The sequence below is a fragment of the Amphiura filiformis genome, chromosome 4 (genome assembly GCF_039555335.1).
Source record: "Amphiura filiformis chromosome 4, Afil_fr2py, whole genome shotgun sequence".
Lineage (NCBI taxonomy): Eukaryota > Metazoa > Echinodermata > Ophiuroidea > Amphilepidida > Amphiuridae > Amphiura > Amphiura filiformis.
In genome coordinates, this window is record NC_092631.1 from 2,238,450 (window position 1) to 2,253,567 (window position 15,118).

At 36.4% G+C, this 15,118-nt stretch overlaps 1 protein-coding gene across 1 annotated transcript; it reads left to right on the top strand.

Moving 5' to 3' along the window:
• Window positions 1-12,084: 12,084 nt before the first annotated feature.
• On the top strand, window positions 12,085-13,140 carry LOC140149610 (muscarinic acetylcholine receptor M1-like). Its single transcript, XM_072171689.1, has one exon. The coding sequence runs from the start codon at window positions 12,085-12,087 to the stop codon at window positions 13,138-13,140; it is 1,056 nt and encodes a 351-aa protein (XP_072027790.1).
• Window positions 13,141-15,118: the final 1,978 nt, after the last annotated feature.

The window sequence follows — 15,118 nt, forward strand, 5'->3', positions numbered from 1 at the left end:
GATGATGCTCTGTATTTTGTAAATATCTTTTCTTCGTTAATGTTAATATAATTATTGCTTAAATAATTATTACATAATGTTTTCTTACAATGTTTTTCAAATATTACCAAGAAATATAAATTTCTTAAAACATCAACATAATGTTGCATGATATCAAAAATCACACGTAAAGCTGTAAGCTCTTGACCATCATGATCATTGTCATTCTTGGCTCAAATGTTCTTTGGAAAGTTAAAATATAACATATTGCACAACATTAATAATTAAAGCTGGGAAGCTGCCAACGGGGAGAAAGTTTTTGCAGGCAAGCTGTTGCTTTTAATATTGTCATAAGTAATTAATACTAAAAGTTTTATCTTTAAACAAAAACTAAAAACATTAAACATAATATTCCACAATATGAAAAATTGAAGCTGCAAGCTCATCATTTAATCATGTCTTTCTCGGTTTTTTGAAAAGATTAACACATTGCATGACAAATTAGAGCTGTTAAGGGGGTACTACACCCCTCGATAAATTTGTGTTTATTTTTGCATTTTTCTCAAAAACTAATATTACAGTGGTAACAAAAGTTATGTATATTATAGGGGCAAGGAATCCAATTACTACACTGGAATTTCAGTGACCCAAGACAAGCGGTTCGTTATTTATGATAAGAAATAAGGTACCGCTGGGATGTACCTCATTTCCTATCATATATACTGAACCGCTTGTCTTGAGTCACTGCAATTTCAGTGTAGTAATTAGATTCCTTGCCCCAATAATATACACAACTGTTGTTACCAGTGTGTTATTATTTTTTGAGAAAAATGCAAAATTAGTCACAAATTTATCACAGGGGTGTAGTACCCCCTTAACATGGTTAATGTTATAGCTACCCAATTTCAGGAATCCATGTTAAGTTTCTTATAATTTAACCACTGTGTATTAATGCGAAGGCAAATCAAAAGTTATATTCAGGTAGTCCACCTTCAGCAAATATGAGCGAATATGACAAAAAAACCAGCTGTTGATCAAACTTGCATTGGTGCGCGTATTATGTATCGCTCATTTCTTCGTAATTCATCCGAATCTATAATCCATAAAATTTACGTATAATGCACAATAAAATGAGCTGCTAGCCGCTTTTTTAATTTTTGGATTCCAATGTCTATTTCTCGACCTTTGCTCAAATTTATTCACCCGGTTATTTTTCTGGGACATACAGGCAGTATGTTCAATATTAACTGATTTAGATGCAATTACAAACCAATCGAAACTAATATTTTGCTTCTCTCGTCACTTAGAAACAGCTTTTCTCACAAAAAGGGTGCTTTATAAACTTCAACAAAGGACGTGTTTGTTTAATATGAAACATATACTATGGGTATTAATGTATTTCAATTATATAATTGCTTTGAATGTTGTTAGTTTGCTTCCAGCTTTAAACACAATGATTGTAATATACTTGAACAAATCTTTTTTATGATTTCCTGCTTAATAGGGATTCCTTACGTTAGGTTTTCACTATTTGTAAATGTCTAGAGATTTACAATAAATCCGGCAATAGTGAAGTATTTTTGATTTGCTATCTTTCTTTTCATTGTAAGACTTGGCTGTAAATGAGGAGAACGCTTTGCGCCAGTATTCTTACATAGATGCCTCAACAAGTTCGTGCTAAACTGAAGTCTTATTATTTCGTATTTTTTAATCACTGCATAAAATAACCTCTCAGCCGATTTGCTTTATTTGAGACTGTTCTGCCGATAACTCGCATCTTCTAATGGATAATGAAAATATGACTCCCGTAACACTTTCGCCAGACACCTTCTTTGGTACCGACGGTTCATCAAGCAGTATAGTAGCAGCAATTCTAGGGGCTTGCCATTTGAAGCAAGCATCATTGTAGCTGTGGTCAGCACTCTCGTAAGCTTCATCACTGTAGTTGGCAACATCGGCGTGTTCTATATAATCTATACAGACAAACGCCTTCTTACGTACACCAACTATTACATATTGGCTCTAGCTGCATCTGATATAGTTGGTGGTTTTACAATGGCGTTATATTCAGTCTATTGGATTCTTGGATATTGGCCTTTTAGTGATATACTGTGTGATGTGCACCAATATGTAAAAGCAGCTTTCATTCACATCAGTGTCCTAACGATTGTCATCATTGCGTACGATCGCTGGGATGCGCTGGAACACCCTCTTCAACATCTCAAGAGACGGACTCTAAGCCATGCAATGAAGTTGATAAGCATTACCTATATTATACCACTGATGTACTGGTTTTTTGCAATTTTCCTCTGGCGGTATCTTAACGGCTCCCGCAATATTCTGCCAGGTCGATGTTACCCTCAATTTGTAGCTGACAGCTTTACGTTTCTCTTATTTGTACCTATTGTTATATTCTGGGCTCCCTTCGTCATCATATGTGTGTTGTACGCCCGAATATACTTGATTATTCGTCGCACTGGCGCTTCACAGAAACTTTGTCAACTCCCTACTGCTGTCAGAAATCAACCAGGAGCAAATTTTGCCCATCACGATCAGGAGAATAAGCGTGCCAATCGAACATTAACATTGATTTTAATCGCAATGGTGCTAGCATCTTCACCATGGTCGACTTTAGCTCCTGTTTATGCTAGCTGTAGTTCATGTATACCATTGGCATTGTATAGTTAAGGGTACACGTAGGGTCACTATAAGTGGGGAATTTTACACATTGTTTTGTATCGTATCGTAAAAAGGAACGATGATAAGGTCATAAAAGTACACATTTTTAGACAGAAAATGATATAAGAAATCCAACTATAGCACAGCAGATTTCTGAAAAAAAGAAAAAAGAAATAGCTGTTTTTGAGCAAAGCACCAAAATATTTGATTGTCCATACTACTAGTAATTTTGTTAGAAACCTTAAATTTCCAAATCGATGAAAACTGCATACTAATGTTCTAAAGACACAGCCTGACTATTTAAAAAGGTAAATTGCACGTTCATTTATTACTTCTTGGCTCTAGCTGTATAGTTGCTGGTGGTTTTACAATACCGTTGTATTCATTCTATTGGATTCATGGGTATTGGTCTTTTAGGGATATGCTATAAAATATTTACCTATATTTGAATCACGGATACATTCACATCAGTATCATAATGATTGTCACCATTGCTTACAATCGCTGGGATGCATTTGCAACGCTTTTCAACTTCTCTTAAGAGGTGTACTCTATTCAGCAGTGAAGATTGCTCTGTAAGGCGACGAAAAAAGAAAACCCTTTTCTACGGGCCCGACCGACCCGGATTTTGAACAAATTTTTGAACAATTTCCTGTGAATGCCGACCCAAATTTCGGAAATTACAGGAAGAAATATTTTCTCAAATTGCAAATTATTTATAGATTTTGGTGATTTTGGGTCATTTCCAAAAAAAAAAAGAAAAAAAAAAAAAAAAAAAAAAAAAAAAAAGCCGACCGATCGACCCTACTTGAAAGGTCCGTCCGCCAGTAGAACAGGGTTTCTTTTTTCGTCGCCTAATGGATGATCTGGTATATAACGCGTTTGATAACAAAGGAAGTCCAGAATATAATAAGAATGTTTCAATTACGCAATTTGATTTGATATTGCGGCTCTTTGGATTAATGTTCCTAGTATTCCATTCTAATTGCTTTGACTAAATACTAATTCCCATTTCTTATCTGGCTCTTTGCACCTTTTTTCTTCTATGGCCGTATCTAAAGGGCGCTCGCAGTATACTGCCCGGTCGATACTACGCACAGTATGTAACCGAACGCTTATATTCGTCTTATTTGCACCTATTATTTTTTATTATGGGCACCCTTTATATTATATGTGTCATTTACGCCCGTATATACTTGATTATGCGTCGCACTGGAGGTTTACTGAAACCTTATTGGCTCACTGCTGCTGATCATCAGATCATGTCGGTACAACAAGTAACTCAACAAGCATGAATAGTCGTCACCAGGAAAGCATCTGAAGATAGAGACGCCAATGATAATCCAGCTTTCTTCAAAAACGAAGACATGGGTCCCTAGACAAATCTGTCGAGGATCCATCAGAAACAAATCAGCTCATAACGACAACTTTGGCAAGGAGAATAGGCGTGCCAATCGAACATTGACATTGATTTTGATCGCTTTATGGGATATCATTGTTACCATTGACAGCTTTGGCTCCTGCTTATGGTAGCTGTAGGTCGTGTATTCCATTAGTATTGTATCAGGTATTAAAGTTAAGCGATGTGTTTTAATGCATTTTAATCTAAGTAATGAGTATTTTAAGTGAAAAGTGAATGCTGAGAAGTCGCGCAAGAATTACTTTTGATTTGCTTTCTTTCAATTTATTGTCAGACTTTGTAGTATATGAGGAAAGCGCAATCAATCCCAGCATAGAACTGCAGCGTGTTCAACTGAACTGTTTTCCGGTAATAATAATCGGAAATTAATTGAAAGCATTTGAGCGTAATATACCTTTCATTATATCTCAAATCAAGTTCCAGGGAAATAGTCAAAAAACTTGTTTGTACGCGGGCGTTAGTATCCTCATGAAGGTCGTGGCGTAACAAGTACGTGTTTAGCTGAAATCATATTATTGATATACTGTCGTGTTTTTAATCACATCATAGAATTGTGACGTTTCCGAATGACCTGTTTTCAGTTTTGGTAATGAAAATTGGAAATCAATTAAAGGCATTTTAGCGTCATCATACATTTCATAACATCTCAAGTTACGGAGAAAATATTCAGCCGATTAGCCTCATTTGAGACAGTTCAGCCGATAACACGAGTCTTCTAATGGATTATCAGGATAGAAATATGTCGCTCGTAACGCATTGGCCAGACACATTCTTTGCTACCGAAACTTCAAGCAGTAGTAGTAGCAGCAAGAATTCGGGGGGTCTGTTCTTTGAAGCAAGCATCATTGTCGCTATGGTCAGCACTCTCGTCAGCTTCATCACTGTAATTGGCAACATTTTTGTTTTCTATAATTATAATCTATACAGACAAACGCCTTCTAACGTACACTATACTTTGGTTCACCTTAAGTTTGGTAGTGACGTCAATGCTCTTTCGCGGTTGCGCCGCAAGCGTGCTTACAAATCGCCCATGTGCGCGTGCGTGTACACTCAGGGCGTTTAACTTTACGCGCGCGATTTGATACTGCGGCAAGCGAAATAAGCACCTACGTCACTACCGAACTTGAGATGAACCAAAGTATAACTATTACATATTGGCTCTAGCTGCATCTGATATAGTTGCAGGTGGATTTACAATGCCGTTATATTCAGTCTATTGGATTCTTGGGTACTGGCCTTTCAGTGATATGCTATGTGATATTTACCTATATTTAAATCACGCTTTCATCCACATCAGTATCATACTGATCCTCACTATAGCGTATGATCGCTGGGATGCGTTGGAACATCCTCTTCAACATCTCAAGAGACGGACTCGAAGTCATGCAATGAAGTTGATAAGCATAAGTTGCATCATACCATTGCTGATCTGGCTTTTTGCATCATTTCTATGGCCATATTTAAAGGGCTCTCGCAATATCTTACCAGATCGATGCTACCCTCAGTATGTAGCTGACAGCCTTATATTTCTCTTATTTGTACCTAGTCTTTCCTTCTGGGCTCCCTTTGTCGTCATATGTGTGCTGTACGCTCGTATATACCAGATTATCCGTCGCATTGGGATCTTGCAGAAACCTTATCGACTCCCTGCTTCTGAACATGTCGGTGCAACAGGCAATTCAACAAGCACGACTATAGTCGTCGCTAAGAAAGCATCTGAAGATAAAAACGTCCATGATAATCCAGCTTTCTCTAAAGACGAAGAACATGGTGGACCAGACAAATCTGTCAGGGATCAGCCAGAACCAAATTATGTTCATAGCGAAAAGTTTCGCAAGGAGAATAGGCGTGCCAATCGTACATTGACATTGATTTTGATCGCTATGGTGATATCATCGTTACCATGGTCAGCTTTGGCTCCTGTTTATGGTAGCTGTAGTTCATGTATTCCATTGTCATTGTATCAGGTAAGTTAAACAACAATTGTGAAATAATTAAAGAAGTTAAACTCCATTAAGTATCCTTGTTTGTGGACGTTGGGAAGACGTGTTATGTCTTTTCAAACTCCCATTGTGGAGATGTCAATAGCGGCGAATAGCAAGTGTCTATCTATCTATGTCACAGAAGATTCTTTTTTGATTGATTTCAATTGTTAACTGTCTGGGTTTTTTTCTGTGAGTATAATACATTGTATTACGGGGAAATTCTCAAATAAGAATACCTATACACTTAAATGAAGTAACTCTAACTAATTAACTAAGCATTATTTTTTTATAAACTAACTATCTAATTTGTCATTGGCCCCATATTTATAATTGCGTATTCATATAAAATATATAACCAGAGGTGGATTAAGGAAATGGCTCTGTCAGTAATTCAGCCCGGAGACCCTTCCAGAAGCGGATCCGCCGCCAAGAGGGAGAGGGCTTGTACTAACACGTTTCTGTTTCTTTATGGCTGCGGTTTTTGATGTGCATTGTTTTAACCTTGCATATTATCATACTAACCTTTCATTATTTTATATGCCAATTATGCCATAATATATATATATATGTGTATAAAAGCATCAACACATTAAGAAACCCATATTGGTATTGCAAAAATTTGCTGGATTGAAAGTATCTTACATTACTTTTTTTTTAATTCGTCATAATTAAATGATTTGCAATTATATGGATAATGACAATATTACATTTCTATACCTAAAGAATATAATGTACATTTTTATTATTTGTTTTCACAAAATGCAATGGCTTAAATATGGAAAGCTACAACTGATCAGCAGAGATAATTGAAATTACTTTGATAAAAAGCGTATTAGGTAATCTGGCTATAGATATTCAAACATGGATATAACTGGCAAAAATACACAGACGAAAGGGTCGATATCATCCATGACAGGATATCCGATTATTTTCTTAACCTTTCTATCTAAGGATGGCACAGAATTGTATTACTTTGAATTTAAATTTGGCTGTTGCTATAAGGCAATGTACACCAAGGTGGTGTGGGCACAAACAGGAAGCAAAATCACACAAAACCGTAGAAGGGGGTAACTTTGTCAGGTTTTTGCAGATCATGATTTTCATTGTAAAGATTATAAAGAGCGAATTTTGATTGAACGAAAATGCGTGCAAACATCTGTCAAAGAGGCTATTTTCGTGCAGTGATATTAAAAATCCGTGCAGTGACAATTGAAAATCCGTGCTTAAAATATGCAGTAGAGATGCTTAGCAGAGCCTTTCTTACGATCATTTTCAGCTAAAATTGTCAAATTTTTGTTTTTATGCACTTTTGAGCGCACTTAACACTTCGACAACACTTCAGCATCCCTTTTCTTGAAAACAACATTTGATAGGGTACGATACATATAGAAATAGTTTCTCAAAAAAAGTGAAGAGGAGAAAAGGAGAAACAATGGATAAAATAGAAAAGGAGAGACTAGAGAACAGAAAATGGAGGGGAAGCAGGGTAAACAACAGGTTAACTGGTGGGTAAATGCCCACCTAGTACATTATTTTGTCCACCCAGTAAATTCATCCTGCCCCTTGCCAATTTGCCCACCTAGTAAATAGTTTTGTCCAAACAAATATGGGCACCATACAATGATCGTTAAATTATAGTATCATCATTATTTCTTCAAATCAACTCTTGATATTTGAAGTTGTATCTTTTCATAACATTTGCCATATATGTTTAATTGAAGTTCAATTACAACTTCGGAGCAGGGATAAATATCACACAGTACACAATGGCATATAGGAGGCTAAAATTATTAGTTTCCACACAAAACCTGAAAGAATTCAGGGAACCCATACATTTAGCTTTATATTATCTGAATCAATCAGTTCAAAGCACATCCAACGACACTGGCAAATACAAAATCAAATTTAAATTTTACCATTGTTACACTACAGATCATATAAAGCTTTTGTAGAGTTCCTTTAGTAAAAAGCAAGTACACGAAATTTATGTTTTGCCTTATATTATCGGAAATTAAATGCACTTCAGAGAAAATCTTAGACGCAGGTATCTATAAAATTGAATATAATTTTCCTACTATTACACTACAGAAAAAAGATTTTAGAGTTTGATTCCTTCTTTAATGAAAAACAAGTACGAAAAACTGAAGTTTTGCCTTATATTATCTGAAATTAAATAAAATATAATGTTGCTACTGTCACCCCACAGATAAAGCTTTTAGAGCTTGGTTCCTTCTTGAGTGAAAAACGTGCTAAACGTCGTAATGTGCGAATGACAATGAAGTTGTCAACTGTCATACCCTCTTTGTCATTATGCAAGAAGTGATTTTTTTTCAAAATGAAAATCGTGTTGTGCAAGTTATAGTGGGAGGTGAATCCTTACAGCGTTCTGGAAGAAGCTAATTTGTGCGAGGCGCTATGGTAAGTGTTTGTCCATAGTGAAAATTCGAATCCTCCTATCCTAGATATTTTCATGATTTATAACTTTTGAGTTTTAGCTTATAGTCTTTTGAAAATGAATATTTAAAAATATTCATTTTCAAAAGACTATAAGCTAAAACTCAATATGAATGATATCACAACAACAAAAAATATTTCATGATAACAATTATGGTATACTTTACCGGTACTAGATCAACTCCCAAAATGCATGATATTGAACAGAAATTTCCATCAAGAGATCAGTATTGATGCATTTTAACCATATTATATTGACGCATAAAAGATTTGTGCATACTTTGTATAAAGTACCTAAAAATGCTGTATATGATTTTTGAGATCGGCGTTTCTTATAATTACCAAAAAGTGGCGTAGCCAGCCGTATAATTTGCCCATAGTGTGCGAGATTATGTAAATTTTCTCCAAGTAGTTTTTCCTCCTCCAATTTTCGTTCTCAATTATTTTTGTCTCTTTTTCTTTCTCTTGTATTTCCCTTTTTTACTCTCCTTTCCCTTGGAAAGAAAGGCGGCCAAAAGCCCAATCATAACAAATGCGACTCTATTGGTCATTATGGGAAGAAACCCGCTGGGCCGGGTACCTCCCTCCTGGGAGTGGAGACATTTTGCATTGTCCAAAACAATCTTCAATTTTTGTTCAGAGAAAGGGGTGGGTACACCCGAGCGCCTCAGGATCCACCCATGCCTATCAAGTTTCAAAGTCGGGTTGATGGTGGTACGTGTAGGTCTATGATTATTTTAGGTCCAAGTCGGGTACACGGATATACGCAACAATAGTGTAAAAAGAGTGCACCAAATGGCTTTAATTGTCATCATGTTCAAAAATTTGTCACCTTTTTCCATTTCAGACAAACGCGAAGCCATGGCCGATTCGTGACCATATTTACAATTTTGATGATCCTTTTTGCAGGCGTGCAAAAGACTTTTCCCTCTTAGAATAGCCCCTGCTGGTCCCCACACACACCCATGGGCGTCAATCCGGGAGGGGGGCAGGGGGACCCCACTTTTCGGCAAAATGACACATTTTTATAGTTCTTTTCTGCCACTTTTTACCAACCCACGCCGGATTTGCACTAATGCACACACCTACACCCCATCCAATGATATACCGAAACATGACTTTACACATATTTATAACCTTCAAAATTTATATTGAATAACAAGCAAAATACAACATTAAACTGCAGCTAAAGCTGCGATCACTTAAATCGAAGGAATAAAGACTACCAGACTATACAATATAAATAAAAAATCTATAGATAAACAAATGAAAGAAACCAAGTGGAAACGACTTATTTTTCTCCTGTCACATAGAAACAGCTTCTCTCGAGAAAAATAAACTTCAACTAAGGATTTGTTCATATGTAAGGTAAATATCTACTAATGGGGTGTCAATTTATTTCACTGTAAAGAGTGTCTTCGGATTTTGTTATTTTGCCTCTATCTTTGAACATGGTGATTATACTTTGAACAAATCTCTTTTCTATGAAATTATTTGCTTTAAAGAGCATCCCTTTACATCAGTATTTGTTTACTTTATCATGATATATAGTTTAGATATCTAGAGAATTACAATAAAAATTTCAATTAGTAGATAATTGAATGTTTTTCTTATATCTGTCAATTGTGAATGCGAATAATTCGCGCAAGAATTACTTTTGATTCGCTTTCTTTCTATTTATTGTAAAACTTGGTTGTTCACGGGCGTCAGTACGTCAGTATCCTCATGCAGGTCGTGGCGTAACAAGTCACGTTCGTGCTAAGCTGAAATCACATTATTGATATACTGTCGTATTTTTGTGGCGCCCTCTACGGAGGGGCCACATATAGGCATGTACTTTGTGAAATCTTCTAATTTCAGTCTTGCTAGATTTACTCCTTAATTGTTTTGCTAAAATTATGCCCAGCTCAGAAATAAAACCACAATATGCTAGGATTTTATTTTATTATTGTTTTCTGATATGCACGGGATAAAATGATGTGTGTATATTCTTTGTTTAAAATACAAAATTAATGGACTTATAAAACACCAAATAACCCGTGACCTTTGTATGGTTTAAACCAGTTTACCGCCTCTTAGAACCCGATAGACGGTGACATTTGACCATTCTAATTATGTATGTTTTGAACATGTTTGCACATGAACTAGTTGTTTACAGTGTGAAGAATCTACAACATGCTTATCTATCAGGGCACAGTTCTTTAACCCCAATACATTTGTGCATTCATTGAATGACCTTTGAAAATGTGAGTACAAAACTCATACTTTGCAAATTAAGGTCAAATTTTGCACTATGATTGTTTAATTGAGGTTATTGATAATATAGTGATTGCACACAGTGCACCTAATCATAAACAAACACCAATTAATTATAGTTGACCAACACAACCACTGACCAAACATGAAATCACTAATGGTTTATGTGCTTGAATACAGCTCAGTATCTTTGTGGTGACTATCACTGATAAAAACAAAACATTAATTAACGAAAATCAACCCTGGTCAGCAGAGAAAGGAATAAATTTGGAAGACATGACTGTGTTGAAGGTCAGAAGTTTATTTGCAAAAATAATATTTATTGTAATATGCCTAACTGCTGGGATGGGTTCCTAGCAAGGTAAAGTGAAAGAAACCCCAATGGCTATTTTGTCTGTTTAAAATAGAGTTCTATGGCCGACTTAAAGTCATAATTATGACGTAATTTTGTTATTTATTAATTAATTTTTAGCAGAATTAATAACATAAAAATGGGCTGTGCCGTTTCATGAAGAATAACGATCGATCTTACCCTTGATTTAACAGGCCTGTCAATTTCTTGGTATTGTTTGATATGAAAGGAGGGTATGATTGTTTTGTATTAGTTTAAGTATTTCCTAGCCTCTCTTAGCCACATGGTTGGCTACAAAAGACACAGAGTAGCCTATACCTTATAAACTGGCATGAGTGCGCCGACCCCAAGTTTTCAACATTTCAGGATTGTTTCTGGACGGAGGTCGGGTGAAAAACGAAATTACGTTTACATGACTTTGTCGAAATTCGTCGTGTGACAAGAATGAGTGTATAGATGACTAGGGGAAGCTTACTTATTTGTGTCTTCTAGTTATCCATCATATACCCTAGGCCCTGATAACGAAATTCAACAATATTCAATATCCAAAGCAATATCCTCACTACAACGGCCCCCAAAACAGAACTCCCACCCACATAATCGCAAATTGACACGAAAGCTTCATTCCATGAAGCATTTCTCTCGTATTTGATCATCTTCTACTCTTCCCTAAAAAAATCATTATAATACCAAATCTAATCACCATGGAATTCACCATATCCCGTCCAGCTCACATTGGGCGCCACATTCCTTTTTTAAAGGAATTTTTATTTAATTACAGCATAGAATTGTGGTGTTTCCGAATGACCTGTTTTCAGTTCTGGTAACGAAAATCTGAAATCAATTGAAGGCATTTTAACGTCATATACATTTCATAGCATCTAAATTCAAGTTGCGGAGAATATATTTAGCCGATTTGCTTCATTTGAGACTGTTTTGTCGATAACACGAGTCTTCTAATGGATTACGTGGATGAAAGTATGTCTCTCGTAACGCTTTCGCCAGACACCTTCTTTGGTACCGAACCAAGCAGTAGTAGTAGCAGAAATTCTGGGGGTTTGCTCTTTGAAGCAAGTATCACTGTCGCTGTGGTCAGCACTCTCGTAAGCTTCATCACTGTAGTTGGCAACATTTGCGTTTTCTATATAATCTATACAGACACACGCCTTCTTACGTACACTAATTATTACATCTTGGCTCTCTCAGCATCTGACATAGTTGCAGGTGGTTTTACAATGCCGTTATATTCAGTCTATTGGATTCTTGGGTATTGGCCTTTCAGTGATATGCTGTGTGATGTGTACCTTTATGCAAACCAAGCTTTCATGCATATCAGTATCATAATGATTGTCACCATTGCTTACGATCGCTGGGATGCGCTGGAACACCCTCTGCAACATCTTAAGAGACGGACCCTAAGCCATTCAATAAAGCTAATAAGCATAAGCTATATCATACCATTGCTAATCTGGCTTTTTGCATCTTTTCTCTGGCCGTATCTAAAGGGCTCCCGTAATATCCTGCCAGGTCGTTGCTACCCTCAGTATGTAGCTGACAGCTTTATATTTCTCTTATTTGCACCAATAATATTCTTCTGGGCTCCCTTTGTCATCATATGTGTGCTGTACGCTCGTATATACCAGATTATCCGTCGCACTGGGATCTTGCAGAAACCTTATCGACTCCCTGCTGCTGAACATGTCGGTACAACAGGCAAGTCAACAAGCATGGCTGTAGTCGTCACTAAGAAAGCATCTGAGTATAAAAACGTCCATGATAATCCAGCTTTCCCCAAAGACAAAGAACATGATGGGCCAGACAAATCTGTAAGGGATCAGCCAGAACTAAATTCTGATCATAGCGACAAGTTTCGCAAGGAGAATAGGCGTGCCAATCGAACATTGACATTGATTTTGATCGCTATGGTGATATCATCGTTACCATGGTCAGCTTTGGCTCCTGTTTATGGTAGCTGTAGTTCATGTATTCCATTGTCATTGTATCAGGTAGGTTAAACATCAATTGTGATTGTGAAATAATTAAAGAAGTTAATTCCATTGACCATCAGTGTTTGAGGATGTTGGGAAGGCGTGTTACATCTTTTCAGATTTCCGGTGCGCAACATTTAAGCAACTTTGAAATTTGACCCCTGCGTTGATCTTTGACCTTGAATATGGCCGGAGGGCCGGGACTTATTTTTGTTAACATTTTGAATGTGTTATAGGACCATAAAAGGAAGCAAAAAGTTGGTTTGGTAGAGTCCTGGGGGGATACAATATGTAGGGCGGGGGCGAGGAGATTGGACAGAGGCAAAGGGTAGAGACTGCAACTGGCTGTACATTTGAAAAGTAAAATCCAAATTCGAAAATATTAACACGGGGAGCGAGTTGCAACCCTGAGTCCTGGGTTCAAGCCGTGCTCAAGGAATGTATGTGCACTTGGTTTATCCCGATACATGCTCGCTCTAACAGGTTTTATCCGGGATCTCCGATTTACTCCTGCTTCAAAATCAGTGATTAGTTGTTTGGTTATCAAAAAATACTTCCTTGGGGAGCTGCACAGATAATTGGTGGATGTTACAATCTATTTAAGTGCGGATAGGTGTGCGCCGGGTTCGGCTGCAACCATTGATTTATAATTGAAAGCATAGCTCTTGTGATAATAAGTTTATACCTAACGCGCAAGAGACATATCTTACGTATTTATTATCCTTCTATAATTTTGTTTATCATATATTATTTAAAGGAGGGTTTCGTGATCCTATCGTCTTCTTTTTATAACATTTTTCAGTAGATATCCACGAAAAAAGCTTACTCCCAAAATTTCAGTTGATTTTGATTTTGTGTTTGCGAGTTATGCATGATTATGTGTATTTACACTGCTCTATAGGCCACTGTTGTAATTTCGTTCTGGTATACAAGAACGAAATTCAAATTTGACGATATTTTTGCTAAACGAATTAATCTGCAAGAAATAGTTGGTATATAAACTTTATGTAGCCAGAATTTTCCAGTGGTATAAAATCTCAACTTCTTTTGAGAAAAGTGAGTGGACGAGGCTGTGGATCACGAAATACCCTTTTAATACTAACTTTTGTAAAGGGTGCCACAACAACACGCTCTGCGTTCAGTGGCATCCTCATCATTTTCACCATACCGTATTCACTCGATAGTTAGCACATGTGCCTACTATCGAGGGCTTTTGAAAACGTGCAAAAACGAAAAAAAAAAATGAACAGCACCATCCACAAAAGTGACAAAAGTGTAAAGGGTTTTGAGCAAATCATCAATACACATAGCTATATACGAACAATTAAACCTACAAATTTGTGTGTTAACTACATTAGCTTAGTTGGTAAAGCGACAGAATTTGAATCATCTTAAAGGGGTACTACACCCCTCTAAAAATTTGTGTCTATTTTTGCATTTTTCTCAAAAACTAATCACACACTGGTAACAAAAGTTATGTATATTATTGGGGCAAGGAATCCAATTACTACACTGGAATTGCAGCGACCCAAGGCAAGCAGTTCGTTATTTATGATATGAAATAAGGTACCGTTAGGATGTACCTCATTTCCTATCATATATACGGAACCGCTTGTCTTGAGTCACTGAAATTTCAGTGTAGTAATTGGATTCCTTGCCCCAATAATATACATAACTTTTGTTACCAGTGTGTTATTATTTGTTGAGAAAAATGCAAAAATAGTCACACATTTACCACAGGGGTGTAGTACCCCCTTAAGAAGAGCGAACTGAGCAGGAGTTCGAGGCTCGTTATAAACTTTTCCGTTGTTTAATTTTTATTCTTGATAAATTTAATCTTTTTTTGCTTTGTTTTTCATTTTTTTCCTTATTGTTTCTTATTTGCTTTATTTTGTTTTGTTTTTTCTTTTCTCTTCTTTTTCCTCTTTCTTTCTTTTTTGTTCTATTCATACTGGGGTCATGGGCCTATTTATTCAACAATGTAGTTGGGTATGCCCTCAATGTT

Coding starts and splice junctions, on each gene's coding strand:
- LOC140149610 (XM_072171689.1), top strand. CDS start 12,085: ATGGATTACGTGGATGAAAGTATGTCTCTCGTAACGCTTTCGCCAGAC.